Genomic DNA, 26,982 nt, shown 5'->3' on the forward strand with positions numbered 1-26,982 from the left:
GTAGGGAGGCTATAAAGGCTTTAGGACAGCGTCTTTGACGTGCTTCACCGTACCAAACTCACATTCTTACCTATTATTTATTTTCCTTTTATTTCCCTATTATTTTGTTTTCTTCAATTTCATTATACCTTCAAAGCTTTTCAATTTGTTTATATGTTATTTATAATATAAATATTTTGTATTTGGCTTTACGGAAAGAGGGAAACTATTATTTTTCACAACAGATACAACAACTTATGACCCTCATATCTTTCCCTCACAATAAATGGGTCGGATGAACAACTCGAATCTTTCCCTCAAGGTTTATAAGAAAGGAAATAACCTCGTATATTATTTCCTACTAAAGAGAATGTGAATATTTAGTCACCTCAACAAGAAGCTTAGGCATTAAAAGAAATAGTAATAAAACAACATATCACTTATGATTCTGTCAGAGTCGGACTTGCATGGTGGTGCAGCGCATCTGCAAAAGGATGTTAGGTGTTCCTAACATTTTTATTTGGCCTAATAATATGGCAAGGTGAACATGCATGACATGCCAACTAATGATTTACCACAGGCTTAGCCCTCTCTACTCATGTACAACTCCTTGAAACATGCATAGATCATAACTATAGATTTTAAAAGAAATTCCTATAATTTTAAGTTGGTAGCACCCGCTAAACACGAAAATCTACTTCTACTATGGTCTCATAAATGTTAGTTATACAAAATTTGTCGTAATTAACTTCATTGATATACAAGCCAAGGGGTGTTAGTTGGATTAGCTCGGGTCTTTAGTGTGCTTCCAAGTGGTCCTCGGTTCAAGCCTTGTGGTACCTCTATTTGTGAATTTTCCCTTCTACCCTTTCTAACTTTAGCAACAACAAAAAAATCTCTCAAATATTATCCTCTTTTATTAAAGCGTACGGGTCAATCACTCCATCGGAAACTAGACCATTAGAACAGATAACGTAGACGCGTAAACATAATTGATTCCACTAGTCCATGTCTCATGAACCACCTATACCAGTCTTTACTACACAATTAATTGACTTGCAGCTTTGATGATTTGGGTGATAACTAGACATGGTCTTTAATTAATTATCATTTTCTTTATCTGATGGTTAATTTTCTTCTGTTTCAGTATATATACAGGCAATAATTTATTCTTTTGTTTTTCTCTCATAATCATGGTTGTATGGTCACTCAAAAACAAATAAGCTATTTTAACGCACAATTGTATGGAAGATTCTTGAAAAGATAAGAACATAAGTTGACAAAGTCAGAGCCATAAAAAGAAGAAGAAGTCTTACAATAAATTCACAAGTCTTCATCAATAAGTTTCAGAATTTGAAAATGTATCTCAAAATTCTGAATATTCTGGACTCCAAAATATTTGGTGTTTCAAGTTTGGATTACTAAACTTTATGTTAAACTAAATATGACATACCGCTTGGGATTGCTTCTATAAGAAGTACTTATGCTCATAACCATTTTTGTTTGAGCACCTTTATTAGAAGAAAATTGAAATTTTTGTTAAAAATACAAGTGCTTCTTAGAAAAACACTTTGACGGGTGCTTCTCCAGAAATGGCCCATAAGCAGTTTACATTTTTTCTGTCAAGTGTAGTCATAAATGCTTTTAATTGTTAGAAAGTACTTTTATCTCTTCCATATAAACACTCCCAAATAAACCCATAATGACCAAAGACAAGTTGTTCCACAAGAATATAAATACTAACATATCAATAAAACGAACTTGAAGTAACCCTTGGCCGAGTTGGAGTTAATTCATATAAAACATCTAGTTTTATTTTCTGGAAGGAAAAAAAATATAAGAAATAGACTCGATTTCTTTGTAAAATATGGAAAGAATTCATCATAAGAAGATATTAGATTCGATACTCTAATTTCTACGTTATGTCGTTTTACTTCTCTTAATTTTCTGATTGCATTTTTCTTTTAATCACAGACATCACTTTCTTAGTGCATATTGGATATCAAATTTGGGAAGCTGGCAGTAAGGCCTACAAGACAATCACAAAAGGAAAGTCACAGTGGCAATTGGATTGGCACCGATTTTGACAAATTATTAAAATACAACCCGAAATAAGCCTTACAATGTATTATATAAATATTTATTTGAGATATAGAATACTAAACCACATGCACCCTTCTCCATGGCGCCAATTATGTCCGAGGGAAGTTGTTCCTGTTGCAACTTGCAATATATATGTTAGTTTGCTTGGTTGTTTATCTCCAACTGTGAATTAATGTTGGCCATAGTTACTGTCCAGTTGGAATTTTCATAAGTACGTGCTGGAGCAAAGCTGAACGCTGACTACCATTATCAGAGGGCGGACTCCGTGTACAACTATAGGATTATGTGTAGAAGCTAAATGACGACTTGAACGTGTGAGAAACGCTGACGCTAATATGTATATATGTCTTTGGCGTTGGTTCAAAGACGACCCGACCGTCGTGGACCGGATAGCATTGGAACAAACAAATTAGTAAAGAGGAAGAAACAAATTGACTTTACAAAGGGACAAAATATTTAGGTATTTTTTTAAAATAATTAATTCCATTTTAGCCAGAATTATTATACAAAAATCCATATAGCATGTATTTGGAGATAAAAACTCAAAACTAGTCACTAATTATTTTTTAATTGATTATTAGTGTAAAAGTCGAGGAAAACAAAAAAATTACAACAATGTCCGCGTCATCAACTAAAAGTATATACATGCTCATACATGGAAAAATAATACAACTTACCTGGTGATTTACGACCAATTTTGTAACTTTTCGGTTTTGATTTTCAATTTTCATATATTTTTTTAAAGCGTACAGAGAATGTATTGGAGAAAGGAAGATAAGATGGACGAATGATGGTGCAAGAGAGGTGAAAGAAAATGTGTTCATAGAGTACTACATATAATGAAAACTACAACTGAAAACACTTTTTAAATTGTTTTCATATATTCCCATAGAAAAAAAGTTTTTCTGCATAAATGGAGACAAAACTAATATATCATATATAAATACTTGCCACACACGTCCTCATCCATTCAATGATCATATCTCCATAGAATCTTAGTTTTTCTCTCACGTACCAACGAATCTTATAGGATATTGACTCGTGCTATCAATCTGATATTGGCTGGACTTTACAAAAGAAGAGACGACTCGGCGTAGACTGGAAAATTGGAAGAGGCAAATCAGTAAAGGGGAAGACCTTTTATTTCCCCTAGCTAACCATGACATGAGTATATCTCTTTTATCTCCCCCATCCATGCGAGTGTAAATGTGTGTTGATACATTGGTTTTTTTTTTCCTTCCCTTTTTTGTTACAAGCTATACATGAGTGAATTTTCAAACATACCACTTGAGCTACAAGCCTTTTGGGCTTAATTATATATTGTGACTCCATGATTCCTTGATGACAAATAACAAAGACTTCATAAGGCATAAAGTCATTTATTGATGAATTATTTGAGAGACCTTGTGTGGTGTACTACAAAGTGACAGGAGTCGTTTATTTTTTAACTTTTTGACATGGTGTTTCAAGAAAATACAAAAATGACGCCCACGTAATTGAATGGTGAAATAGCTTCATATTTAAGTGGCCTTTTGCATAGATAATCTTTGAGAGAATACATGAAAATTAAATAGTTCGGGTCATTGAAATACAATACGGAATAAACCTTATAAGATTGTCTCTCAAATAAGATATTTTAATAAATCCCTCACTTGAAGCTCCCTAGTATGGTCACTCAAAAACCAAGAAGCTATTTTAGCGCACAATTGTATGGAAGATTCTTGAAAATATAAGAACATAAGTTGACAAACTAAGAGCCAAAAAAAGAAGTCTTCACAATAAATTCACAAGTCTTCATCACTAAATTTCAGACTTTGAAAAGTCTTTCCAGTATCTTCTTTCATATCACTTTTCTTTTCTTGATTGCAAGACGGTTTGGGGAAGAAAGACTTTGGAGTTTTTCATGCACTTGAGTCAGTGTTCTGTCTCTTATTGAAATTGGAATGTTTGAGTATAATGAAATGAAATTGATAGAAGTGAGAGATTTCTTGGATTCATGGATAAGAAAATTTAGAGAAGGTTTTATTGTGTGCTTGAGTGTGATATACGTCCTACCTAATGCGTGTGGTTATCTTTTTGGTTATTTATTGCGCTTTGTCCTTGATATGAGTAGGGTGCAAGTTGTATTGAAAATTCCTATTGCAGCCAATTTGGATTGATACGAGTAGGGTGGAAGTTGAATTGGAAATTCCTATTGCCGCCAATTTGGATTCAAAGATTTTCAACTTTGGCACATCAAAATTAAATCCAATGTCCGAAAATTTCGAAAAGAATTGGATTGGAATGAAAATGTATCTCAAAATTCTAAATATTCCGGACTCTAAAATATATTGGTGTTTCAAGTTTGGATTACTAAACTTTATACTAAACTAAATATGACATACCATTTGGGATTACTTCTATAAGAAGTACTTATGCTCTTAACCGTTTTTGTTCGAAGCACCTTTATTAGAAGAACATTGAAATTTTTGTAAAAAATGCAAGTGCTTCTTAGAAAAACACTTTGACGGGTGCTTCTCCAGAAAGCACCCATAAGCGGTTTACATTTTTTTCTGTCAAGTACAATCATAAACGCTTTTAATTGTTAGAAAGCACTTTTATCTCTTCCATAAACTCTCCCAAATAAGCCCATAATGACCAAAGACGAGTTGTTCCACAAGAGTAGCATCTAAATACTAACATATTAATAAAATGAAACCCTTGGCCGAGTTGGAGTTAATTGATATAAAACATCTAGTTTTATTTTCTGAAAGTAAGGAAGAAAAAAACTATAAGAAATAGGCTTTCGATTTCCTTGTAAAATATGGAAAGAATTCATCAGAAGAAGATACGGACCGGTCCGTACAGGGACACCTGGGTTCGTAATCAGTCCAAAAAACAAAGTCTTGGTCAGTCAACGGAGGGAAACAGAACTCATTGCCCCTACTTATAAATTTCACGAACTTGCCTAGTAACCCCCCACAACTTCTTTTTCACTAGCAAAAGAACCCTTTCCATTCAGTTTCTGCCTCACAGATCATCCTTATTTCTTGAAGGTTCTTCTTCTCTTCTAATCTATCTATTCACTCCTATCCAACATATAAAAAGGCTAGTTATGGCTGGACAGCATCCTGAAAATGTTGATTCGACCTTTGAAATAAGGTTTGTTTCTTTTATACCGATATCATTTTAAGAGGATTTAACTGTATATTTTAAATCATAGTATTATCCTATTTGTTGTGTGAAAAGTTAGCAGTTATGTTTATTGTAATTGTCACGTGTATTAAAATGATTATCTCTCTATCTTTTTATTTTATTTTTCTTTCTGTACACTAATTGAGGTGCGTAGTGAGTATCATAACATTTTACAAATATATATATATATATATATATATATATATATATACTTTTCATTTTGATTTTGGGTTAGATACTCTAATTTCTACGTTAAGTTGTTTTACTTCTCTTAATTTTCTGATTGCATTTTTCTTTTAATCAGCATTACACCAGGTATAGCTTTCAATCCGGAAAATGCTAAGGGGCAAGCACCACATCCCACATCCAAAATTGGAGGACTTAGAGCAAGGGAAAAATGGGAAACAAAACTTCTTTCAGCTTCACTGTGGAATAAGATAATTGTAATTTCATGTGTTATTGCAGTTTCCCTAGATCCCTTGTTCTTTTACATTCCATTCATCGATAAGGAAAAGAAATGTCTTGGAATGGACAAAAAGTTGAGGAATGTTGCTCTTATTTTGCGATCTCTCACAGACATCACTTTCTTAGTGCATATTGGATATCAAATTTGGGAAGCTAGCAATAAGGCCTATAAGGCAATCACAGGACGAAAAACACTCTGGCAAAAGGATTGGCAACCAACATTGAAAAAAAATGAGATAATTCCATTTGCTAAGAAGTTTGCTGGGTATTTGTCATGGCTCTCTTTCTTAACTGACCTTCTCGCTGTTCTTCCCATGCCACAAGTAAGAGATTTTATTTTATTTTATTTTTTTGGGGGAGATTATGAGCTAGGTTTTTCCAGCTTTAAATTATAGATTTCTAACCCATTACTGTTTATTATGTCAGATTTTAGTAGTAGTACTTTTCTTCAAAATGAAAGGGCCGGAATATTTGGAACACAGAAAGGTTTTGAACCTTTTTCTTCTCAGTCTTCTCAGTCAGTATTTGCCGAGGATTTTTCGAATTATCTTATCATCTAAGAAACTTACAAATACTGGAATACGGGTCAAAGCCGTATTCAATTTTTTTCTGTACATTCTTGCGAGCCATGTAAGTTTTTCTTTTTTCATTTTAATATTCATTTTGGTATTAAAATGATTGATGAACTTGAACTTCATTTACAATAAAAGTGACCATATGGTGCTGGCTTAATTGATGTGGTAATATATATAAGTAGAGTGAGTGTAGATGTACAATGCACTTGCAAAATTCAATTATTGAGCACTAGCTAGTTCCATCTTTATCAACTACTGTTACCACATATACTGTTATTTTATAGCTGAAAATTCCCATCTCCCCACAAGAGTACTGTTATTTTAAATATATATATATGTATATTTTTTCCAAATACATCTCTTCCCATTATGAACATCTTCCTCCCAGAGAGTTTTCCTTAATGTATCATAGTGTTTGTTATAATGCTTATGTACTGGTTTAACTTTTAGGTACTTGGAGCCTTTTGGTATTTTTTTTCCGTTCAACGAGAGACATCATGTTGGCACCGAGCTTGTAAAGGAAACACTACTTCAACAAATACTACAGATTATACAGGATGCATGAGTACCTTTTATTGTGATCCCAATACTACTTCAACAAATACATTTTTCAATGAAACTTGTGGTGTAGAATTTCCAGGGGACAAGCAGCCATTTAATTATGGAATATTTCTTGATTCCCTTAAGAATGATGGTAACACGGGGGATATAGATTTTCCAACCAAGTTATGCTTCTCTTTTTGGTGGGGCTTGAGAAATCTAAGGTTTGCTTGGACATACCCATTTAATTATTTGACAATTTCAGCATTTTCTTTTGTATAAATATTCAAACTAAACAAAAATTCGAAGTCATATTCGTATACCACTTTTCCTTAATTTATTATTAACTACTTTTCCTTTTTGATGTGATAACTAAACTTACAAAGAGAATGAATCCTTTTTTATTCCTAAATTCCTCTCATCGTACAAAAACTTAACAAACAGCTGAAGAAGGAAAATTAGATAAACAAATAAGTGTTGCTTTATAACTACTTTCCTCCACGAATCACTTTTAGTGTTACACATTTTGCTTGATCATTTGCTTAATTTTTGCAGCAACTTTGGTACGAATCTCACAACAAGTAATTATGTGTGGGAAAACTTCTTTGCAATCCTTATTTCTATCACTGGTGTGCTACTGTTTGTATATCTCATTGGAAATGTGCAGGTTGGCAATGAATCTCTCTGCTAGATATCTATTTAGTTCACGTTTATTTTCCTTCAGCTTCAGGGCTGATGATCATTGAGCTTCTAATTTACTGTTTGTGGTGAAATGTATGTACAGACATTCATTCAGTTGACAACCACAAAATCGGAGGAAATAAGGCAAAAGATTAAAAAAAAAGAGAGAGACTGGGAAACATGGATGGACAAAAATCGTGTTCCTGAAGAATTGAAGAAAGAAATCAAGAAAAACATACATAAAAAATTGGAAAAAGACAAAGATGCCGATCTGGAGAATCTATTCGATGTTCTTCCCTGGTATACGAAAAAAATTCTGAAGCGTCATCTTTGCTGGGATATTCTATCACAAGTAACTCTCTCTCTCTCTCTCTCTCTCTCTCTCTCACATAAATTATCAACATTGAACTTGTATATATGAATGAACCTTGTTTTGTGTTTAAATATTATCACTGAAGAAAGTTGTGCTTCCTTCAAAATCAATTGACAATTAGGAGGTGATCCAACTCTTTATTCTTTACTTTTGTATCTGAGAGGCACTCTAAAATCACCCTTAATCTGTCTTATACACTCAAATCATTTGTGAGGAGTAGAGTGTGGGAGATGAGATGTGGAATGCCAAAGGCATCGATGGATTAATCTAAGCTAAACTATATATAAATGCAGGGACAATTCCTTAAGGTTATGAATGAAAAAGTGCTGAAAATGATTTGTGACTATGCGACACCAGTGATGTTCCCCGAAGGTAAAAACATATTTCAAATGGGGCACCCAGTTGATCGCATGCTCTTCATTATAGAAGGCACTGTCTTGACCTACAGCACAACTAACGGTGCCTCCTCATCAATTGTCACCAAGCAACTTGGGAAAGGGCATATTTATGGAGAAGAGCTTCTGATGTGGGCATCGCCCAACAAATCTAGGGTTGACAAGCTTCCTACCTCCACCGAAATTGTGAAATGTCATACAAAAGTAGAAGGCTTTGCTCTGTCAGCCAAGGACTTGATAAGTGTAGCCTCCAAATGCCGACGCTGGTGGAACTTAAACAATGACCCTTGATTGATCTCCCACCTTTGACACCCAACTCCACACAAAAAACAATCATCTGTTAAATGCTACTTGTTGTACTATATGCATAAAGGTTGTATCGTTCTTATGTCTAAAATTACCTTTTAATGTTACTATGATGACCTAAAAAATGATTTATTATGCACACATTTGTATGCTCATACCTCTGAGACTGCATCTAAATCAATCTTATGGCTTCTTCTGAAGCACAGATACATTTTTCTTTACTAATTCATCCTAGTTCTCTCTTTTGCTCGACAAACTCGAGCAACAGAAACTACAGAAGTAAGGGCAGTGCAATCAAATTAACCTATGGACTACCTAAACCTGCAGAGAGAACACTCACATTCATAAGCCACAATATGGAAGTAGATCTGTCTTCGAATAAGCTTTCCTCCCCTTTACTTACTTGCATCTTTCAGACACTATGGAAGAGCAGCAGAACCCCTTTTAACATCTCTTTAGTATATCACATCCATCTGCATACAGGAACTTTATATCAAGCGACAAGATCAACCTCATCACGTTCAGGAGAAGCCACATCTAATCTCATCATACTCCTATATTCATCCGGAACAGGTGCACCTGCCTGCACACATAGCTCCACCACAGCTGGAGCCTTGCCATAATACCTCTTTAGGTTGTTATCTAGAGCAGGACAATTTACGTCTCGGACATGCCAAACATAGTTCAGACCTACAAGATCTTCTATTGTTGCTTCTTGCCATGCATGCAAACCGTTACGAGATTGATGCTTTGATGCCTTGCACATCCTCACTTTGTGCCCCTTGGGACCCACCTGGACCTCTAAACAATATCCACAAGTCTTCACACTGTATTTCTCCATGATATTCTTTGCTCCGGATATCATCTCAAACCATGAGCCCATTGTAGTACTACTCAACTCGATCGAAGATTTCCCCACTTTATCACTTGATTTATCTACACAGTTAGTATGACTCAGTGAAGCTGAATTTCTCAAATCTTCCATATTAGTTCCTAAATCAGGATCTACTAGGGGATCAACAATCCCAGAATATGAGTTTCTATCCATTTCATCCATTTTGTTAACCACCTCAAAGTCCACAATTCTTCCTTCAATACAATATACAGGTCTCGTTCTTCTCTTTGTTGGGTACTCGTCAATCTCTAGACCAGCCTGTATACAGAGCTCCAAAATGGCAGGGATCCGTGGGATTCGATACCTCTCATCATGCCCAACTCTTGGTTTTCCAACACGATCATAAAGATGGAAGCATTTAGGAAAGGAAACCACATCTTGAACTCCTCCCTTCTTCCAAACATGTGTAGCACTCCGAGAACCACTATGTGGGCCAGTGCAAGTTCGGATTTCATGACCCGCATGTCCAATGTGAACTTCGGAGCAAAACCTGAGATTAAAAGCCTTGTTTCAATAACACAATCAATTAACAAGGTTAGATATTCTGATCACTCAGTAAATCAACCAATTACTACAAAATACAGGTTAAGAATCATCATTATGTTAGCAATTCATATATTTTCAGTAAAATGCGCCCTATTTCTTTCCATAGACTCTGATTATCTTCCCAAATTAGCTGTATATCCGACAGTGCATGTTGGAAATTGCTTTGGCAAGTTGAATGCATCAAAGCAGTACACATACAACGTTGAGATTACAAGCGAGGAAGAGAATATGGACATCTACAAAAGATATCCTGCCTACATAATCTACACAAGTCACCGCCAGTAACTAACTGTTAAAACCCTAAAAGGATATAAATCCTTAAGCCAAATAATTGACAAAAGATATGCCCACAATGTACAGGGGACTAAAAATCACAAACTTCACTCTTACAAGAGATGTGGACAAGAGAGGAACCACAACGTATAAGGACGAGTAAGTTTAGTTTACTAAGGTGAAACTGAAAATTAGAGTTGACATGTGAACTCGTAAGCAAACTGAAGGAATGAGCACAAGCAAACATAAATAAAAGAGGCAACCTCTGGCTACCTGCACCGTTGGACAGGAACAACTTGAAGAAGCTTTGACAAGCCAAACAGGACCGATTGTCGAGCTTGGTAAACTTGATGAGCCACCTCAACCAATTCAGGGACCAACAATCCATTATCAGGAGGTTCTTCAATCATCCTACAAGGCTGGGCCTTTCGGGCTTCTTTCTCCTCCTTCGCTCTTTGAATCAAAACCTTCATAGGTGTAGGGTAAGGCTTCCTCTCTGACATTTTTCTTGGAGGTCTTGGTACATCCGCATACAAAGGATCATCTGCATCACCTATTAAGGTAAGGGTTCTCTCCGATTCAAAACACGCCTTTTGATCAAGTCGACAATGAAATCTTGTAAAATTGCAAGTTTTCCATATTATTCTTCTCTGCATATTGTGTGGAGATTCTGCACAATTACACAAATTGAAATAGAAATCAGAACTAAAGTAGATTTATTAACAGTGCTTTGGGCTATCAGGATCAATTAATTCCATCTTTCTAAACTGAAAATATAGTTCAATTCAATTGAAATACTTCTGATATTACACCTGATATTACTGAATGCATCATCTAAACAAAAAGATTTGCCAAGCATTTTCTGACAAAGGCGCCTTATAATAGAAATAGGTGGTGGGAAGGAGGCAAAAATTCTATGGAGTTGTAGTGTGCTGGTAGTTACTTGGATAATTTGGATGGACAGAAACAGGAGCGACTGAGATTAGCATTCAGAGGGAAAAGAGAGATCGAACCAGGGCCCGCCAGGATCACAATTTTTCGGGCAAAAGCTTTGGCTAAATTTTTGTTCATTCAGTGAAAACATCTGTCAAAATTTCAGCAGCATCTCATCTGTATTTATAACATTTTCTCAAATTTATACACTCAAAGCCAAAGCAAGAATATGAAACAGTATCGAAAGGACACAAGATACAATGCGCTTACCTCTTCAAAATGACCAAATGCTGATATTTAACACCTCAAGCATCAACTTCCGAAGAAGACGAACTGAAAAGGAAGAAGAAGAGCCGAAGAATGGGGAGGGCTGGGTAACTGGTTACACAAGAAGAACTGGAGAAAAATGAAAATGAAGAGCAAGAACAAATCAAATGAAGAAAACGAAACTGAACAAGAGCCTGAGGAAGACGAAGAAGAGGGGGGAGGGGAGGACTGGAAACGGGAAGCGACTGTGAACTGCGGTGAAATTTTATTTTATTTTAGTTTTATTCTGATTTTGGGTTGGGCTTGCAAGCACTCCAGGGGAGAGGGAGAGAGAGAGAGGGAAAGGCTTTGCCAAAGTCGGGCTTAGTTGTGGACTGTTGTTGGGTTCTATTTCATACATTTCTAATTTTTCATCAGAACATAAATTCCTTAGAAAATCAGAAAAATACAATTGAGAAATAATGGGGGTCTAATGAGGACATGATTATATACATTTTTATACTGTATAAATATTTATAAAATTTCGCAACTCGATTTTGAGGAGGATGGTTTGAGACACATGATCCCAAGTATCGGGTAACTGCTCTTAACGACTTGAATTACAAAGCCTTCGAAAATTATATACATTCTTAGACAATATAATTTCTAAAAGTTTGTAACATTTTTCTAACGTATACCCCATATATTTTGTATCTGTGACTGATGGTGGATGTATTTGGAGGGCCAGGGGGCCTATTGTAGTTGAAGAATGCCAAAATAAGTTATAGAAAAGTTCTGCATTAGACCCAAAATTTCTGATGCCACTGAAGTGAAAATTTGATTCTAAATTTATACTGAGTTATATATTCCACACTGTAAACAATATGGACTTTTTTCCCATACCATACATACACAGTAGAATTTCAATTTACATCAACAAATCATGTAACATTTACCACAACAGTAATTAGTTTTGCTTTTATCTTCATATGGGTCAGTTCTCAGCAGTCCAGGTTTCTTTAAAACCTACTCTGCTATGCACAGACTGGGAAAAAAGCACACCCAAATATCCTACCTCTAAATAAGCAACAGCCTGGTAAACACAACCTGATCTGCAGATAAAAGCTAGATGCATGTATGCATGAGTATACATGAATCAAATCTCACAAGCATCCGAGATTCCACTACATGTAGACAACAGCACTTCCAGGTCACTAGGCAATCAATATTTTAATAAGAGCAGGCAAATTGATTATCTGCTGTTAAGAAACAAGAGCGATTTCCAAAAGCACAATTCCTCAAAACAATTTGAAAGGACTGAACTCCCTCATCTTTAAGTTGCTTAGCTTTATTGTTGATTACCTTAACTGCAAAGTATAATTTCACCCCCCGAGCAAGAATAGAACCAAATTACATGGATATCAGCAGCAACAAAATATACAATTATCAGAAACGTATATCGGTAAGACTAGTTACATTCATCTAGGAGAAGCGAAGTAGTCGTATAGCCAACCCATTTTTTGGGCTAAAGGCTTAGTTGGGATGCCACCCCATTTGGAGGAATGAAAGATTTATGTCAATTTCAGGAAGCCAACAAAAACTAAATCCATCCAATTTTTCTTTTACATGGAACTGCATAGACAGATTCTATCTGCTCGACAGATAATTACACTTAAAGCATGCAAGTATGTAATTAAGTAAAATTTTGTATCACGTACTGAAAACCATAATGATTCTAATCCTCCTCTTTTCACACATGTGCAAAGGCACACCTGCACATGCATGCATGCTCCTTCACAAGCAAATTCACACAGAGAATCATACTAAAGGCAAGTTGTGTTGCAGCAACTACATAAAGTCCATATTACAGTTAGCATTGGAAGAATAGTCTCTGTTGGAGTACTTTTTCCTTTGGACTCAAATACTTGAAGAAACATGAATATCGCATAGAGAACAAAGCTAATTTCTACTGACACCGAATTAGGTCAAATATGCCAGCCAAAAGAGCTCCATATCAAAATGCATAAACTTTAATACACACTCGATGAAGATCTGATCTCACACTCATATTGCCAAGACATTATTGGGGGATAAAGAAACTTTATTCATTTTAAACAAGATAGTTACATAAAAAATTGGAATTGGGAAATCTCTAGTCCTTATTGACTTGATTTCAAGCTCGACAGATCAGTCTATAACCATACCTAACTGAACAAAGTACACATCATATGCATTAAACAATTTGCTAAACTTTACAGTTCTCACCAACACTGCAAACATTCTTGCTTACTAAGCAGAGAGCAGTTTCTTCAAGCAAAGACGTTACCCATCAACAATGAATTGATCATCTTGATTTTCTCCCTCAACCCTAGCATCCTCATGAACCAAACCATTCACATGGTGCAAATTCTGCATCATTTGTGATAAATAATGGTTACTAGCACTCGTATGATCAGACAGTCCAGCTGGATGAGCAGTCCACTGAGAGACAATCCCTAGTAACTGGCTTGTAAGGTTTTGTTGCTCATGAAGAATACGAGTCTGCATCTGGCCCATCTCTGCACGGTGGTGACCCAACATTTCGTCAATCCTCTTCTTCCATTCTGATCTCCTCCTATCCATCCTCTCCTCCCATTCCCTCTCATGAATCAACTCTTCCTCTTTTCTTCTTCTTTCTCTCTCTTCACTCTCCTTCTCCAATGCTTCCCATTCTAGAATCCTCTGCTTCTTCAACTTCTCCCTTGTCTTTTCTTTCTCCTCCTTTTTATTTACCCATTCCTCCCATTTCCATTCCCGTTCTTGCTCACACTCCATTCTAAAACTCTCACTCCTCTGTCTGTCCCGTTCTCTCTCTGCCTCATGTTGCTCAAACCGAGCCTCCATTTCCTTCAACTTGCTTAGTTGGTTACCTAGAAATCCCCATGCCTTCTTTCCCAACCCCATCGACGCCTCCCTCTTCTTCTTCTTCTTCTTTAAACTAGGACCATTTTGCTCCACTTCTTCGCACACAAACCTGTCATCTCCATCCTCCCTAACCCGATCATTGCCATTAAAATTCTCCTCTCCCTCCTCGCCATCATACTCAAATCCTAAACCCATCACTCCATTCTCAACCCCATCAATCCCTGCCCCGAAATCCCCATCGGAATGGCCCATTTGCCCAAAATCCACAAGCCCCATTCCCCTTCCACTCCCCACAAACACCCCACCATTCTCACCATCCCCATTCACAGATGCTATCAGTTCATTACCATTGCAATTCACGATCCCCACATCCCCAAAAACCTCCTTATATCTCAAGAAATTCGACCAATGGGTAAGGCCCTCCATCCAGTCAAACTCCTCCCCACTACACTCCCCACTACCACCACCACTGCTAGCACCACCGTCTGCTTGTTGTTTCTTGATCTTCTGCTTGACAAGCAGATATTGGTGCCTCATGTTCTGGACCTTGGTGGAAACATCCTTCCAAGACCATTGCCAACGGTAGGCAATTGGGTCTTGAACATGGTGCACAGAATTCACATAACAAGCGATGGGTTTAAACTTTTTCTCTCTGGTTTTCATCTTAGCAAGCGTCCCATCAGATACCATCTCACCGTATTTGTCAATCAGAGTTCTCTCCTCGGCCTCTGTCCACTTCTTTCTTCTTGAGGGCATCATTGAGCTAAAGCACCAATCTTTACTATCCAAACAATCCCAACCTTATTTCAGACCAAGTTGTGTGGCATGGAACAAAGGCCTAGAAGTCCAAATCCTACAGGCTAATAGCTAACAGCTAAAATTGGACATACCCAGATCGAGAAAGCATCAGAATTGTTCATCAAAGTAGAGAATAAGTTGAGTACTTTACTGACCTTGAGAAGGAGATTGCAAATCTCTGGTGGGCATTTTCTTGGAAAATTGGCAGAGAAAATGCGGGGAAGTTGTGGGAAAGTTGATGGGTTAGTGTAGTTGTATCCTTTGTTTGAGATAGTTAAAAGGACCAGACCAATAGTTCCAACTGCGGAGTTGAGAATTTTATTTGCAATCCACCAGAGTAGATACAGGTACAGCGGATTTGGTTGTCCGAAATCGTTTTTCTTTTCTTTTCTCTGCTTTTTCTTTTTTTTTTTTCAGTGTTTTTCTGTTATTAATAATAAAAGAAATGGTTAATTACACATTTCCACCCCAAACTTTTGGACGTTTTCCAATTTGGTTCTTAAATTTCTTTTGTCTCAAGTTGGTCCTTTAACTTTCTTCAAACTTACGGACTCACTGCCGTGCCCAACTTGCATAAGCTTGAGGACATATAACCACGATGGTTGCAAACTTGATGGAACACATAGCAATTTCTTGAACGTTACGTTGATCAAAGAAGATGGTTTACACCCCTCTAGTCCATTTCCTACTTTGACCCCATTATCTTTCGGTAAGTGGTCACTTGACCACTTCTTTCTTCTTATTTTGCTTTTGGTTGTTTTGGATCTTTGCATGGATTTGTAATTTTTTAGTTTCCACATCATTTCCACATAAAGGAAAGGTTCCTTAATTGCCTCTCTGGCTTTCACTCTCAACAAATTAGTTGGGGTCTTCTTACCTTGATTAGTGAACTTGGATGAAGGGTGAGTATGAAGCACTGTTCTGCATTAATAATTTATAATAGATTCCCCCAATAAGTTCTCTCTCATACAAGAAAAACTGTTAAAGAAAAGAAATATAAAAAAAACCAAGTATTGGGGAATCCCTACGAATAACAAACTGCATCCTGATTCCTGATTATATTTGCCTTAAAGAGGTCAGCTTCACTCCTTTTCTTCCTTTTTCCCTTTTAGACTTTGCCATCTCATGTGCCCTCATAAAAATGAAGTTTCTTTTAGCTAAATACTATTCCCCCAGTTTTGCACTTTGCATGAACGAGCATTACTTGCAGAGGGTGCCAATAACTGAACAACGATGCTGTACAGCTGCATAAACTTCACTATCTGTGGCTATCAGTATTTGAGGGTGTATCAACATGGTTAGGACTTTCGACGAGAGGGGGATCCTTATCCTTAGATGCATCATTTCCCATATCCTTGGTTTTGTGAAGGAGGAAGGTACCAGATAGAATTGTGATGAAACCACACAATTCAGTCACAATCTGTGCTCCATTTTGTGACTCCCAGTCCTGCAGTAAAAAGGAGCAACAACAAAAACCGAATTTGTGAAGCCTAAGATAATACTAATGTTTCAAAAGATATAATGATCACAATGAAACTGTACCTGCCCAAACAGTAATGAGAACAGCAAATTACATATTATCTTTTCCAAAATTTCAACATTTCAACATTTCAACTTCCATTAACCTAATGCTTTGGTTTTTTTGGTATTTGTTATCTGTCAGTTCCAGTAGGCTTGCATTAATTGGTATTGGGAAGTGCAAGCACTTGTGTTCTTCACAAAGAATGAAATCAAGTTTTACCATGAAATTTTCACTAGCCATGACTAAGGTTTTGGTAACTATATTTGATCAAACAATAGACTTCAAACATTTAAGGCATACAAACCCCTGAAGTGATCATAGACATTTTGGTCACCAATGTCATCTTATAACAAACTCCATTCTGAATGATGTCATTTTTGGACCTTAAATTGCATTGTTAATCACGGCAAAGCCATTCATTTACCATAACACTAAGAAAAGAAACCTGATCTTTATGTAGCATTGATAGAAAATGATTCTCATCCGTACTTGGGAAAAAAAAAGAAACCAAAGCATGCAAACATTTAAACGTACATGTAGTAAATCACCTTAAACAAGATCACGCTGGCAAGAATGGTGAATATTGTAAACATAACATAGTAGACTGGAGCTATAATAGCAGTGTTAAAGGTGTCAAGAGCCTGCAAAAATGCATCAACAATATAAATTAAGCATTCACCTAAACACTATATTGAGAGAGACAATTAAGACTCAATTACATGCACAATATTGAACACTAAATAACTGGTTTTTCAGAACTACAACTGTAAACATAGTTTTAAGTTATGTGCAATCTGCCATAAGAATGAAAAATTATAGCAAAATCCATTGAATGAAAATTAAGGTTAAAAGATCAGAGTATTCCTTAAATATCACATCTTAGTAAACACCCTAAATGAAGTTTCATAACTTTGTTACACAACTTGCCAGAAAATCTTAAGAGTCTACTTGAAAAGGTTTTCATTTTATATATGCTTCTCCATCAATGGTTCTTAGAGCTGCCGGAACCAAGAATTAATATTCTGAAACCACAGTTGAAAATTTTCTCCAAGTCCAACCAGCATCTAAATTTTCTTCTGAAGCTTTGGCCTGTGGTTCTCAATTTAGCAGCGCCGCATTTTTACCAGGTTCAAAAGTTCGATTATTTTGTAATTTCAAATTGTCCAAACACTAAACCAACAGCTCTAATTAGCTTTGTATGTAAGATAAACTCTTCCATATTAGTTACAAGACTTTTTCAACTCTAGCACCAAGTTGCCTCCAGGATTAATACCAGTCTGACTTATAAATCCTAAGCAGAAAGTTCCCTAGAATGAAGTACTTGTAACTATTGGTGTGATTTGGAAATTAATTATTAAAGCAATATCATATATCCCACAACATACTGAATCGGTATGGACTTTGAATATAATGGTGATCAAAAAATAAAAAAGGCTTTCCCTACCAGGAATAGGACAGAATAAATATTATTGCTCAGTACGTATTTACCTTGTTTAAATAGTTTAGCTGGAAAACACAACATACTGTCACTACCAATACAAAAACCCAAGTCTCAAAGTATTTAAACTGATTCATTTCTGAAAATGTCAGCTTCAGAGCAATTCCCACTGCTTTCACACTCATAACCTACAGATGAATCAAGGATAATCGAAGAATTTCTTTAGGTATACATAAACCTAAAGTAATAACATCAACAAGCTCAAAATTTTGAAACAGACCGTAAGAGACCCCATGAGTGAACAAATTCCAACATATACGACCATGTGGGTATGCCCATAACGTGGTACATATCGGAAAATGAGGACAGCAACCACAATCAATACTAAAAAGGTGTAGACGATGAAACCTGTGAATAAAAAAATTAGCTTGGTACTAACCATGTCTAGGATGTTTGCATAGTGTGTGTCCAAGGAACTATGCATACTACATTCAAGCAGTGTCCTTTGACTTACTCTTATAGTGCTCCTCACTTTTCCTCATGCACACCATTTCAGTAAAAAAATGGTATTTTATTTTAAAATTCGTAGTTTCAAAAGAAGACAACATGCCTCATTGAGTCTACTGCAACACCAACATTCCCAGCATTTCATATTTCTCCAAACAACACAAATATTAGAATTCTAAACAAGTGCTTTTCTGTGGTATCTTCACATTTGGGTTGCCGGATCACACTCATCTCCTATCTAGCTGTTCTATAATATAGGAGTAGCAGATAAAGAAGCTCAACCACCCCTTATAGACAATCAATCTATAATGTTAAAGCAAAGTCTAACATGGCAAAAGAAATCTAATGCTAACAAGTTTACATATATTACCGCGCCACAAAAAAGAAGAAGAAAAAACCCATGTAGTTTCAGCGTGAATGACAAATCAAGAGCAAATGTTAAGTTCCAAAATAAATTTGAATTAAGAGACTACAGTAAATCTGCAAATACCTGGCTGTGTAGCATGCTGCCACACTTGCTTAACAGAATGTATTGGTTTCTCTTGTGGAGCATGCAAAACAATACTTATTGAACCCACCACGCAAAGAGCACAACCAAGCACACCAAAGATATGCAATTTTTCCTCCAAAACAAAATGAGCAAGCACTGCACTGAATAAAAATGTCATCTTGATAAAAACACTCTACCGCAAAAACTGCTATCACAACTACATGCATGTATACACACACACATTCCCACGTGTGTTGCATAAAAACATGCATTGCATTTACCATGCAAGAGAATGTGTGATCATGCATGAACCTGTGCAAGAATGATATACCAAGAAAGCTTATCTTGAATCAATAAGGGCAATAATAAGGTGTTTCATACCTGACAATAATACTTAAAGCTCCCAAGGGAGTCACAAGAATTGCTGGAGCAAATGCATAAGCAGCAAAATTAGCTATCTCCCCAACAATCACTACAAAAGAAAATAAGATCAGCACAAAACTAAGAGCAAAAGAGAAATAGAAATTCCAAACATAGCTCTAGGCACCTAATTTGAGTAATTATGCTAGAAAAAACCCTAGACTTGCAGTTCATACACAGACACAATACGTTGGATGATGACTCTTAGACTGAAGTTGCATTTTAAAATGCTTATGAAAACTCATACATAAGGATAATAAGTGAGATAAAAGCTATATATAAAAGAAGTTTCTAAGATCGAATCCCTCTATTTAAGAAAAGAAAACGATCACATGTAATCCAACCGCCCATTGCGGTCCAGTGATCCATAACTGTTAATTTTTTGGGTCTGCATACAAAAAATCTTTTTTTCCTCTCTCCACACTCACTATAATCCTTGAACAAAAAACCATGTCATTCGTGCTAGACAATGGCAGACACCACAGGTTCCATCTGTGCCATCGTCATGATGCCTTGGCTATCTGTCATGGTTGTGCTATGGCAGATGTGCCCTGGCATTGTAAGCAAAAGAAAAATTGTCTAACCAAAAAAAAAAAAAAAAAGGCCGGCAGCATAAAAATCTGTAGTTAAAGAAATTTATAATAATTTTCTTTATTATTTGATTGGCGGAGAGAGATAAAAAGAAGGGCTGCATTTAGAAATACATTCAACAATAATCCGATAAAAATAAAATAAAATAAAATAAAATAAAAAAGGGAATGCAACCATGCTAACAAAGCATTTGAAGAGATGATTAAACTTACTTGATATCATCCCAACCCACCACAAGGGTTCATACAAGTACGTATACCCTCCAGATCCTGATTGCCATAGAGCCACAAACACAGTTAACAAGATATCGATGAAACCAATGTTCCAAGACCTCCATAACAATATAATTGAATAAAAATACACGAACACAAAATTATTTGCCAATTTACAAGGGATTTGGGAATTCAAAACTATATGGTGATTAAAACCCAAAATAGAAATGGGATCAAACCTGCTCGGATTCCTTTAGTCCCGGCTTTTATAAGACCTTTCTTCTTCATAATAAAACTAGCCCCAATAAAAATGCTTGAAGAAACCGCCAGAGTGAGTCCATGGAAATTGTCAGGCGATAACCCCATTGATCACACAAGGGATAAAGAAAAAGAAGAAAAGTACAAAGCTTGCAGGGCCAAGAAATACTATTTGCAACTCCAAATTACTTCCTACATCCGTAGAATCACGCAAAACAGATCACAAAACACAATCCCAATTAACAAACACGTGCATATACATAAATATAAACACATTCATATATTACAGGTGATAAATACAAAGTCATACCTTTCTTGGCACACTGCAAAATAGGCAATGGGAGTTAAAAACCCACCACCACTATGATGTCAATTTTATTTTATTTTTTGACATGCGACAAGATGATGTGATTGAATTGGTGAAAATGGTAAATGGGTTTCTGGGATGTGTTGAGAGAGAGAGAGAGAGAGAGAGAGAGAGAGAGAGAGAGAGGAGAGGAAAGGGAGTCTTTGGTGGATTGTGAGGCAAACTGTATGTCCGTTACATTGGCGTATCAGAAACGAATGCCCTCCGCATCCCGCGTTCTTCTTTAAATGCCTTGCTGTTATTATTTACTAGCCCTTGGTTTTCTTTTTTCTTTTTTTATTTTAAAATTAATAAAGATAATTGTAGTTGTGCTGTGTTCCACAAAAATAAGACCCATTATTTAATTTTATTTTTAATTTTTAATTTTTGTTATATTAAAAAGTGTGAATTTACCATATTATTCTCATTTAATTAAGAGAGTTTCACTAAAACACCCAAAATAGGGGTTGAAATTATAAAAAAACCCAAGCACTATTTAAACATATAAACACACCCAAAACTCATCATTACACACACTCAAAACCCATTTATAAACACACCCAAAAAGTTGACTATGAGATTGATTTTGGGTGTGTTTCTATGTTTAAATAGTGCTTGGGTTTTTTTATAAATACATGTCTAGGATTGGGTTTATTTATAAATTTGTATTTAATTAATATTTTTAAGTTTTAGTATTTTGAATGTTTCACCATTCTCTCTCTCTTTTTTTTTTTTTAACATTGGAGGAAAGAAACTAGGGGTGGGCATTCATATCTGAAAACTGAAAAACCGAGCCGAATTGGGCCCAAAAAAGAGGAAAAAATCGAGTTGACCAAAAACTGAACCGAGTTTACCAAAAACCAAACCAAACCAATTTGGTCTAATTTCAGTTTCAATTCTTGTAGTAAAAAAACCAAATATGGCTAAACCGGACCGGCTTAAATATATATTATTTATTTATATAATATTAGCCCAAACTCAATTTTTTCTCCACCTACTCTTTCTTCAAGCACAAATACTCTTCTCCAAGCCATCAAGCCCAACTCCAAGCCCTTTATTTGTTTTTCCAAGCCCAAAAAAATAAAATTTTAGTTGAAAATAATAATAATAATAATAATTCGGTCCAAAATAGTACCGCACTGGAAATTGAATCAAAATCAGTTCAAACCAAATCAGTCAATTTTATAATTTTTTTCATTAAACCAGGATCGAACTAGACCGATTAAATAGTATCAATTTTGGTTTGGGGTGAAAGTCAGACCAAATTGGACCGCGCCCACCCCTAAACTGAGGTTCAATCTTAGGTGCCATCATGGGTAGAGGGAATCCAACATCATTGTGGCGAGAACCCATTGGTTTTTTATCATTCTCTTCCTTTTGCTTTATATATATATATATATATATATTTGGCCTTGTGATATTATTATTTTATTTATTTAGCCGTGTGATGTTATTGTTTCTAGGTCTGGACGTGAGTTGATTTGAAATAGTAGAGGACTTTTCTGTTAACCGTATCGAAGTTTTCGGGTTTAGGGAGAAGAGGAAAGAAGAAAAATAAAGAATAAAGGGAGAATAATAAAGGAAGGATAAAAAAAAAAGAGAGTCAAGAATAAAGGAAGAAGAAGAAAGAAGTTAGTGGGCTTGGTATGGGGACGTATGTGCTTGGCGGACAGTTATGGGCTTGTTTAGCTAGGTAGGAGGACAGTCATGGTTAGTTATAGAATGGGCTAGCTTGGTAGAGTTAGTGGGCTGATATAGTATTATGCAGCCCACAATGCCTTTTTATCCAACGATTAACATGTTAACACATATTTTTATAATTAAATAAGAAATTAATATTAAAGATAGGTTTGGTAACGGTAAGAGATGTCCCCATCCGTACATTTACCCAATATTTTCGGTACAGATTAGATTAGTTAAATTAATAACTAAAAAATTTAATTTAATCAAACCAAACCGTTGGTATGATACAATCAGTATACATATTTTTTAGATGAGATATCCACCCCTAATTGTTTTCTTATGATGCTATTATTTCATTGTCTTGTGATGTTGTTATTTTTATGAAAGTAAGAAAAGAGGGATAATAGAGAAAATAATTGAAGATAAAGGAAAATATGTTTTTCGGTGGAAGGCCTAATCCAAGTACAACGCATTGGCAATACCTTTTTGAAATTTTTTTCTTTTCTATTACACATTTCTATATAATTTTTTACAATAAAATTTGGGGTGGCTGGGTTTGCCACTAGAGCAGGTCTACACTTTTTATTTATTTATATATATATAGTATAAGTGATAGTCTAAACTACACAATGAGGGGGATTTCTCACACGCACAAAACTATGATGTCGTGAGAATTGAACCGAGATCTCTAATGACAAGTCAATGACCTTTTTCACTTGGTCCAGACCCTGTAAGAAGAGTAGGTCCAGACCTTATTTCATAATTTCTCAAGGGTTAACCGAACTGAAGGTATACATCACTTAAGTTAACATTTTCTCCTTTCTTTCTCAACTCTTTCGTTTCTTCGTATTCTTATTTCTAAATTGACCGCATTATCAATGGAAAAGCTCGTTGGTTCGGCGCCAGTCTTCGAAAAGTGCACACCGATGAGGTCTGTTCAATGTGCAATTTTGACCTTTCAGGTATGGTTCAATTCAATTGGCCACCCCTAAATGGGTTAACAATAACTGTGAGTGGACTGAAGGGAATGGTTGATTTGGTTTATAGTTTTTTTTCCTTAAATGTTTCATGTTATGTTTACATTATTATACAAAATATTGCCCATGTAATTTCCTCATGATTAAAGCATGGGTCATTTTTTTAATGAAAAATTGGATGAAATGTGAGAAAAGAGAACTTGACTATATTTAATAGTTTGAGTCCCAATTATTACAACAACAAAAAAATGTTTAGAGGGAAATTAAAAATGAGGTAGGAATATAGCAAAAATAACCTTAAAATAAGTATAGAATTCAGTCAATTAAATTTAATAAACTTCACAAGATTTCATATTGGAACTTGTTAAAATCTCAATTGAGTAGATCCATACATACTTTGACTGAAAAGAAACCTAAAGGGTTATTATCATGAATGGTTTCTAAATTTGTTAAACGTTTTCATTATAAAATTGTAAAATCAATGTGGTACTTAATATTTTGGTGCACACATCAGTTTGGTTTATGTCACGACATTCCAATAAAATCTTTGGTGAAAATTAGTCATGTAACCAACTTTAAGGGGTAAGTTTTGTCAAAGTACGACCTATTCACGCATGAAACAAAATAAAGTTCACATCCTTTACTCAACAATATATCGCATATGACATTGTTGAGGAAAAGATGTGAGTTTTATTTTGTCTATGTTAATAATAATCACTTTAATAGTTTTAATGAAAGTTTTGATGAAATACAATGACAAGACCCAAATTGATGTATGGATAAAAACTAAAAATGACATTGATTTAATTGAAAGTTTGAGGACTAGACCGATCCATTTAATGGATCATTTACCATAAAAACACAAAATTAAATTAATACAATTTTTTGTATTAAAAATAAAGGTTAAATATATTTTTTGTCACTGGGTTTTACATGAAATTTCAATTTGGTCATTGAGAAAAAAAATGTAGCCAAATTGATCACTATATTAACCAAAGTTTATAATTTATAGACCTGCAGTTAAGTTTTATTATTTAAATACCCTTTGATCATTGGGTTTTACACCAAATTTCAATTTGATCACTAAGAATTTTTTTAAAGCCAAAATCCATGCAAATGCTATGCTCACACACTGCTAAAAATTTATGGTTGGTGTAGCATCAATTAAGGCCAAAAAAAGGAATCATACCATGACAAAATATGTTTACATCTGAATAATAGTTTCACAAAAATGCAAATTGATCTTTCAAAAAACTCCAACCATAATCTCAACCATTATCATTCTCCCATATTTAAAAAATAAAAAAAATACATAGATTTGATAAAATAAATAAAAAGAGTTCAAAATATAGTTTCGTATTTGTATAGCTTTTGGCTAATTTTTTTTTTAGTAACTAAATTGAAATTTCTTGTAAAATTCGGTGACGAAAAAGGTATTTAACTCTACAATAACTGAAACTAACTGCAAGTCTATAAATTATGTTTACACCATAATAAACCGAGCTCATTCAACATTAGACGACTGGTACCTAAGCAGACACTTCGGCTGCCAAGGGGAAAGAGACACTCTGAAAGATACCCAAACAAGCCCTTAGAATACAAGTGACATCACCACCTTCTTAACCGACCGAAGGAAGACCTCCTTCCGAAGTAGTAACCACCTGTTGATGCTCTCAACTACAAAACCTAGTTTCCATGGACACGTGTCGCCTCCACATCACATCGAAACTTTGTGCAAAACTCTCATTTTCACTTCCCTATAAATAGGGAACAGTGTCCAAGTAAAAAAGGGTAACTACTTTTCACATTTACTATTACTCTATCAAAATTACCACATATCCCATATTCGATGACTTAAGCATCAGATAGCCTTCGACAGGTACCACACCGATGCCTGAAGCTTGAAGATTGTTTCTTTCTCATTTTCTTCTGCAGGACCCTCAGTGCTGAAGGTTCATAACCCTCTCGCCGTGCTAAAGATCCACCACTCCTTCACCTATGTTGACCCTTCGAAAAAGAGCATCAACAAATTATAATCTGTTGATAATACAATGACCAATTTTGCTCAATTTGTTTCTTAAGAGCAAGTGCAGCGCTAGCCTGTTACCATGGCAACAAGGCCCCCAAGGCCCCAATTCCACCTCCAGCGAAAGGCAAGCCCACAGCAGAATGGACTGGGTTGTTGCCCTCGAGCTATCAAGGCGTCGAGTGACATCATCCGATGTCACCGGTGATCCATTAGCACACATAGCCCAACAGCTGTAAGCCACGTGGCTCCTCCTGGAGCCTCCGATAAAAAAATCTTGTCCAATCCAACGGATGTCCAATTTTTAGCTAAAAAAGATTGAAAAAAATATCAATTTTTTTTTAACAAAATATAACAAAAAATTATGGAAATTTTGTCTATAAATACCTGCCAATATTATTCACTTTCCACACCAAATCTTTATACAAACTCTTATCCTCCCAATATTTTTCACTTTCCACACCAAAATTCCTACTACAAAATTCTATTTGTGCAAAAATACAAATGACTTCTTCCTTCGAAGCCGGAGGGTCGTGGACAAACGTTCGAAGAGGTCAAAATCTTGGCAACGAGGTAAAAAAAAAAAAGTTTTATTCAATTTAATGTCATTTTTTAAATATATATTTCTTGCATTTCCAATTTCATTTTTTAAAAATAGATTATTCAAGGGAAAACAAAAAAATGGAAAACCATTACACATGACTCCTCAAGTGAATAATGCCGATAATCGGTTCCAGTGGTGCGTTCCGTGTCGGAAATAATGGCACTATTATGTCATCCGAAGGAAAATACTCCCTCATGTCGTGATCCAGTGGAATCGCCTCCGCCAATGATTGAGCCATCCTTGTACTCCATTGTGTCGACTATGATGATTGAGAGTATTTCAATTGTATGATGAGTGAGTAAGTATTTCAATTGTATGATGAGTGATATGTGAATTTTATAATAAATATGGACACGTGACAACCCAAAATCTTATTCGAAAATTTAATTCGAAAATGTCATCTGAAATTTAGAAGAGAATTTTATAATAAATAGTGACACGTGTCAACCGAAAATATTATCTGAAAAGTTATCAAAATTAATATTTAAGTATAAAAAAATAAAAAATAAAGTAAAGTAAATAGTGTTTGCCCTTACTCTTGCCCTTTGGGGTGGAATAAAAAAAGCAATGCTGACAATATTTATGTGAATAGTGTCTGCTATTGCTTTGCCCTTGCCTTTTGGGGTGGAGGTGCTCCAATGACCAAATTGAAATTTCGTGCAAACACAAAGTTATTTAATACCAACATAATAATAATAATAAGAATTAAAAATTCATAGGGC

At 35.4% G+C, this 26,982-nt stretch overlaps 4 protein-coding genes across 9 annotated transcripts; 1 reads left to right on the forward strand and 3 right to left on the reverse strand.

The window, feature by feature from the left end:
• The first annotated feature begins 5,036 nt into the window (after nucleotides 1-5,036).
• On the forward strand, nucleotides 5,037-8,732 carry LOC107880336 (cyclic nucleotide-gated ion channel 1-like). Of its 2 annotated transcripts, none has more exons than XM_016791617.2 (7): nucleotides 5,037-5,223; nucleotides 5,561-6,044; nucleotides 6,148-6,351; nucleotides 6,747-7,060; nucleotides 7,392-7,503; nucleotides 7,621-7,869; nucleotides 8,184-8,732. In XM_016791617.2, exons 1-7 carry the CDS (start codon nucleotides 5,177-5,179, stop codon nucleotides 8,574-8,576), a joined length of 1,803 nt encoding a protein of 600 aa, XP_016647103.2. In that variant the 5' UTR covers nucleotides 5,037-5,176; the 3' UTR covers nucleotides 8,577-8,732. The 2 variants fall into 2 exon arrangements, with proteins under 2 accessions (XP_016647103.2, XP_088903092.1); XM_089046966.1 differs by having other exon boundaries at nucleotides 6,148-6,207.
• APO3 (APO RNA-binding protein (DUF794)) lies at nucleotides 8,705-11,769 on the reverse strand. Of its 4 annotated transcripts, none has more exons than XM_089046968.1 (4): nucleotides 11,509-11,769; nucleotides 11,249-11,389; nucleotides 10,579-10,975; nucleotides 8,705-9,976 (listed from the first exon to the last, which is right to left on the reverse strand). In XM_089046968.1, the coding sequence occupies exons 2-4, from the start codon at nucleotides 11,292-11,294 to the stop codon at nucleotides 9,085-9,087; spliced, it is 1,335 nt and encodes a 444-aa protein (XP_088903094.1). In that variant the 5' UTR covers nucleotides 11,295-11,389; nucleotides 11,509-11,769; the 3' UTR covers nucleotides 8,705-9,084. The 4 variants fall into 4 exon arrangements, with proteins under 4 accessions (XP_088903094.1, XP_088903093.1, XP_008222826.2 ...); XM_089046967.1 differs by having other exon boundaries at nucleotides 11,249-11,415; XM_008224604.2 differs by lacking the exon at nucleotides 11,249-11,389 and having other exon boundaries at nucleotides 11,509-11,768.
• A 1,795-nt stretch (nucleotides 11,770-13,564) lies between these two features.
• Nucleotides 13,565-15,516, reverse strand: LOC103322670 (uncharacterized). The gene has a single exon (XM_008224602.3). It carries the CDS (start codon nucleotides 15,145-15,147, stop codon nucleotides 13,807-13,809), a length of 1,341 nt encoding a protein of 446 aa, XP_008222824.3. The 5' UTR covers nucleotides 15,148-15,516; the 3' UTR covers nucleotides 13,565-13,806.
• Nucleotides 13,565-21,181, reverse strand: LOC103322669 (putative magnesium transporter NIPA2). 2 transcript variants are annotated; one of them, XM_008224600.3, is made up of 9 exons: nucleotides 20,935-21,181; nucleotides 20,606-20,816; nucleotides 20,367-20,423; nucleotides 19,525-19,615; nucleotides 19,144-19,304; nucleotides 18,427-18,554; nucleotides 18,197-18,334; nucleotides 17,257-17,349; nucleotides 13,565-16,633 (listed from the first exon to the last, which is right to left on the reverse strand). In XM_008224600.3, exons 2-9 carry the CDS (start codon nucleotides 20,730-20,732, stop codon nucleotides 16,445-16,447), a joined length of 984 nt encoding a protein of 327 aa, XP_008222822.1. In that variant the 5' UTR covers nucleotides 20,733-20,816; nucleotides 20,935-21,181; the 3' UTR covers nucleotides 13,565-16,444. The 2 variants fall into 2 exon arrangements, with proteins under 2 accessions (XP_008222822.1, XP_008222823.1); XM_008224601.3 differs by having other exon boundaries at nucleotides 16,457-16,633; nucleotides 17,243-17,349.
• Between the last annotated feature and the right edge of the window lie 5,801 nt (nucleotides 21,182-26,982).

Source organism: Prunus mume, linkage group LG2 (genome assembly GCF_029339155.1).
Source record: "Prunus mume cultivar Tortuosa linkage group LG2, ASM2933915v1, whole genome shotgun sequence".
In the NCBI taxonomy this organism is placed as follows: domain Eukaryota; kingdom Viridiplantae; phylum Streptophyta; class Magnoliopsida; order Rosales; family Rosaceae; genus Prunus; species Prunus mume.

Coding starts and splice junctions, on each gene's coding strand:
- LOC107880336 (XM_016791617.2), top strand. CDS start 5,177: ATGGCTGGACAGCATCCTGAAAATGTTGATTCGACCTTTGAAATAAG. Junction 5,224..5,560: donor GATTCGACCTTTGAAATAAG/GTTTGTTTCTTT, acceptor TCTTTTAATCAG/CATTACACCAGGTATAGCTT. Junction 7,061..7,391: donor TGGGGCTTGAGAAATCTAAG/GTTTGCTTGGAC, acceptor TAATTTTTGCAG/CAACTTTGGTACGAATCTCA.
- APO3 (XM_089046968.1), bottom strand. CDS start 11,294: ATGCTAATCTCAGTCGCTCCTGTTTCTGTCCATCCAAATTATCCAA. Junction 10,976..11,248: donor TGTCCATCCAAATTATCCAA/GTAACTACCAGC, acceptor GTAATTGTGCAG/AATCTCCACACAATATGCAG. Junction 9,977..10,578: donor GTTCCTGTCCAACGGTGCAG/GTAGCCAGAGGT, acceptor TTTTAATCTCAG/GTTTTGCTCCGAAGTTCACA.
- LOC103322670 (XM_008224602.3), bottom strand. CDS start 15,147: ATGATGCCCTCAAGAAGAAAGAAGTGGACAGAGGCCGAGGAGAGAACT.
- LOC103322669 (XM_008224600.3), bottom strand. CDS start 20,732: ATGGGGTTATCGCCTGACAATTTCCATGGACTCACTCTGGCGGTTTCT. Junction 19,616..20,366: donor GTGGGTTGGGATGATATCAA/GTAAGTTTAATC, acceptor TTTCTTTTGTAG/TGATTGTTGGGGAGATAGCT. Junction 16,634..17,256: donor CCAGCGTGATCTTGTTTAAG/GTGATTTACTAC, acceptor TTTTTACTGCAG/GACTGGGAGTCACAAAATGG.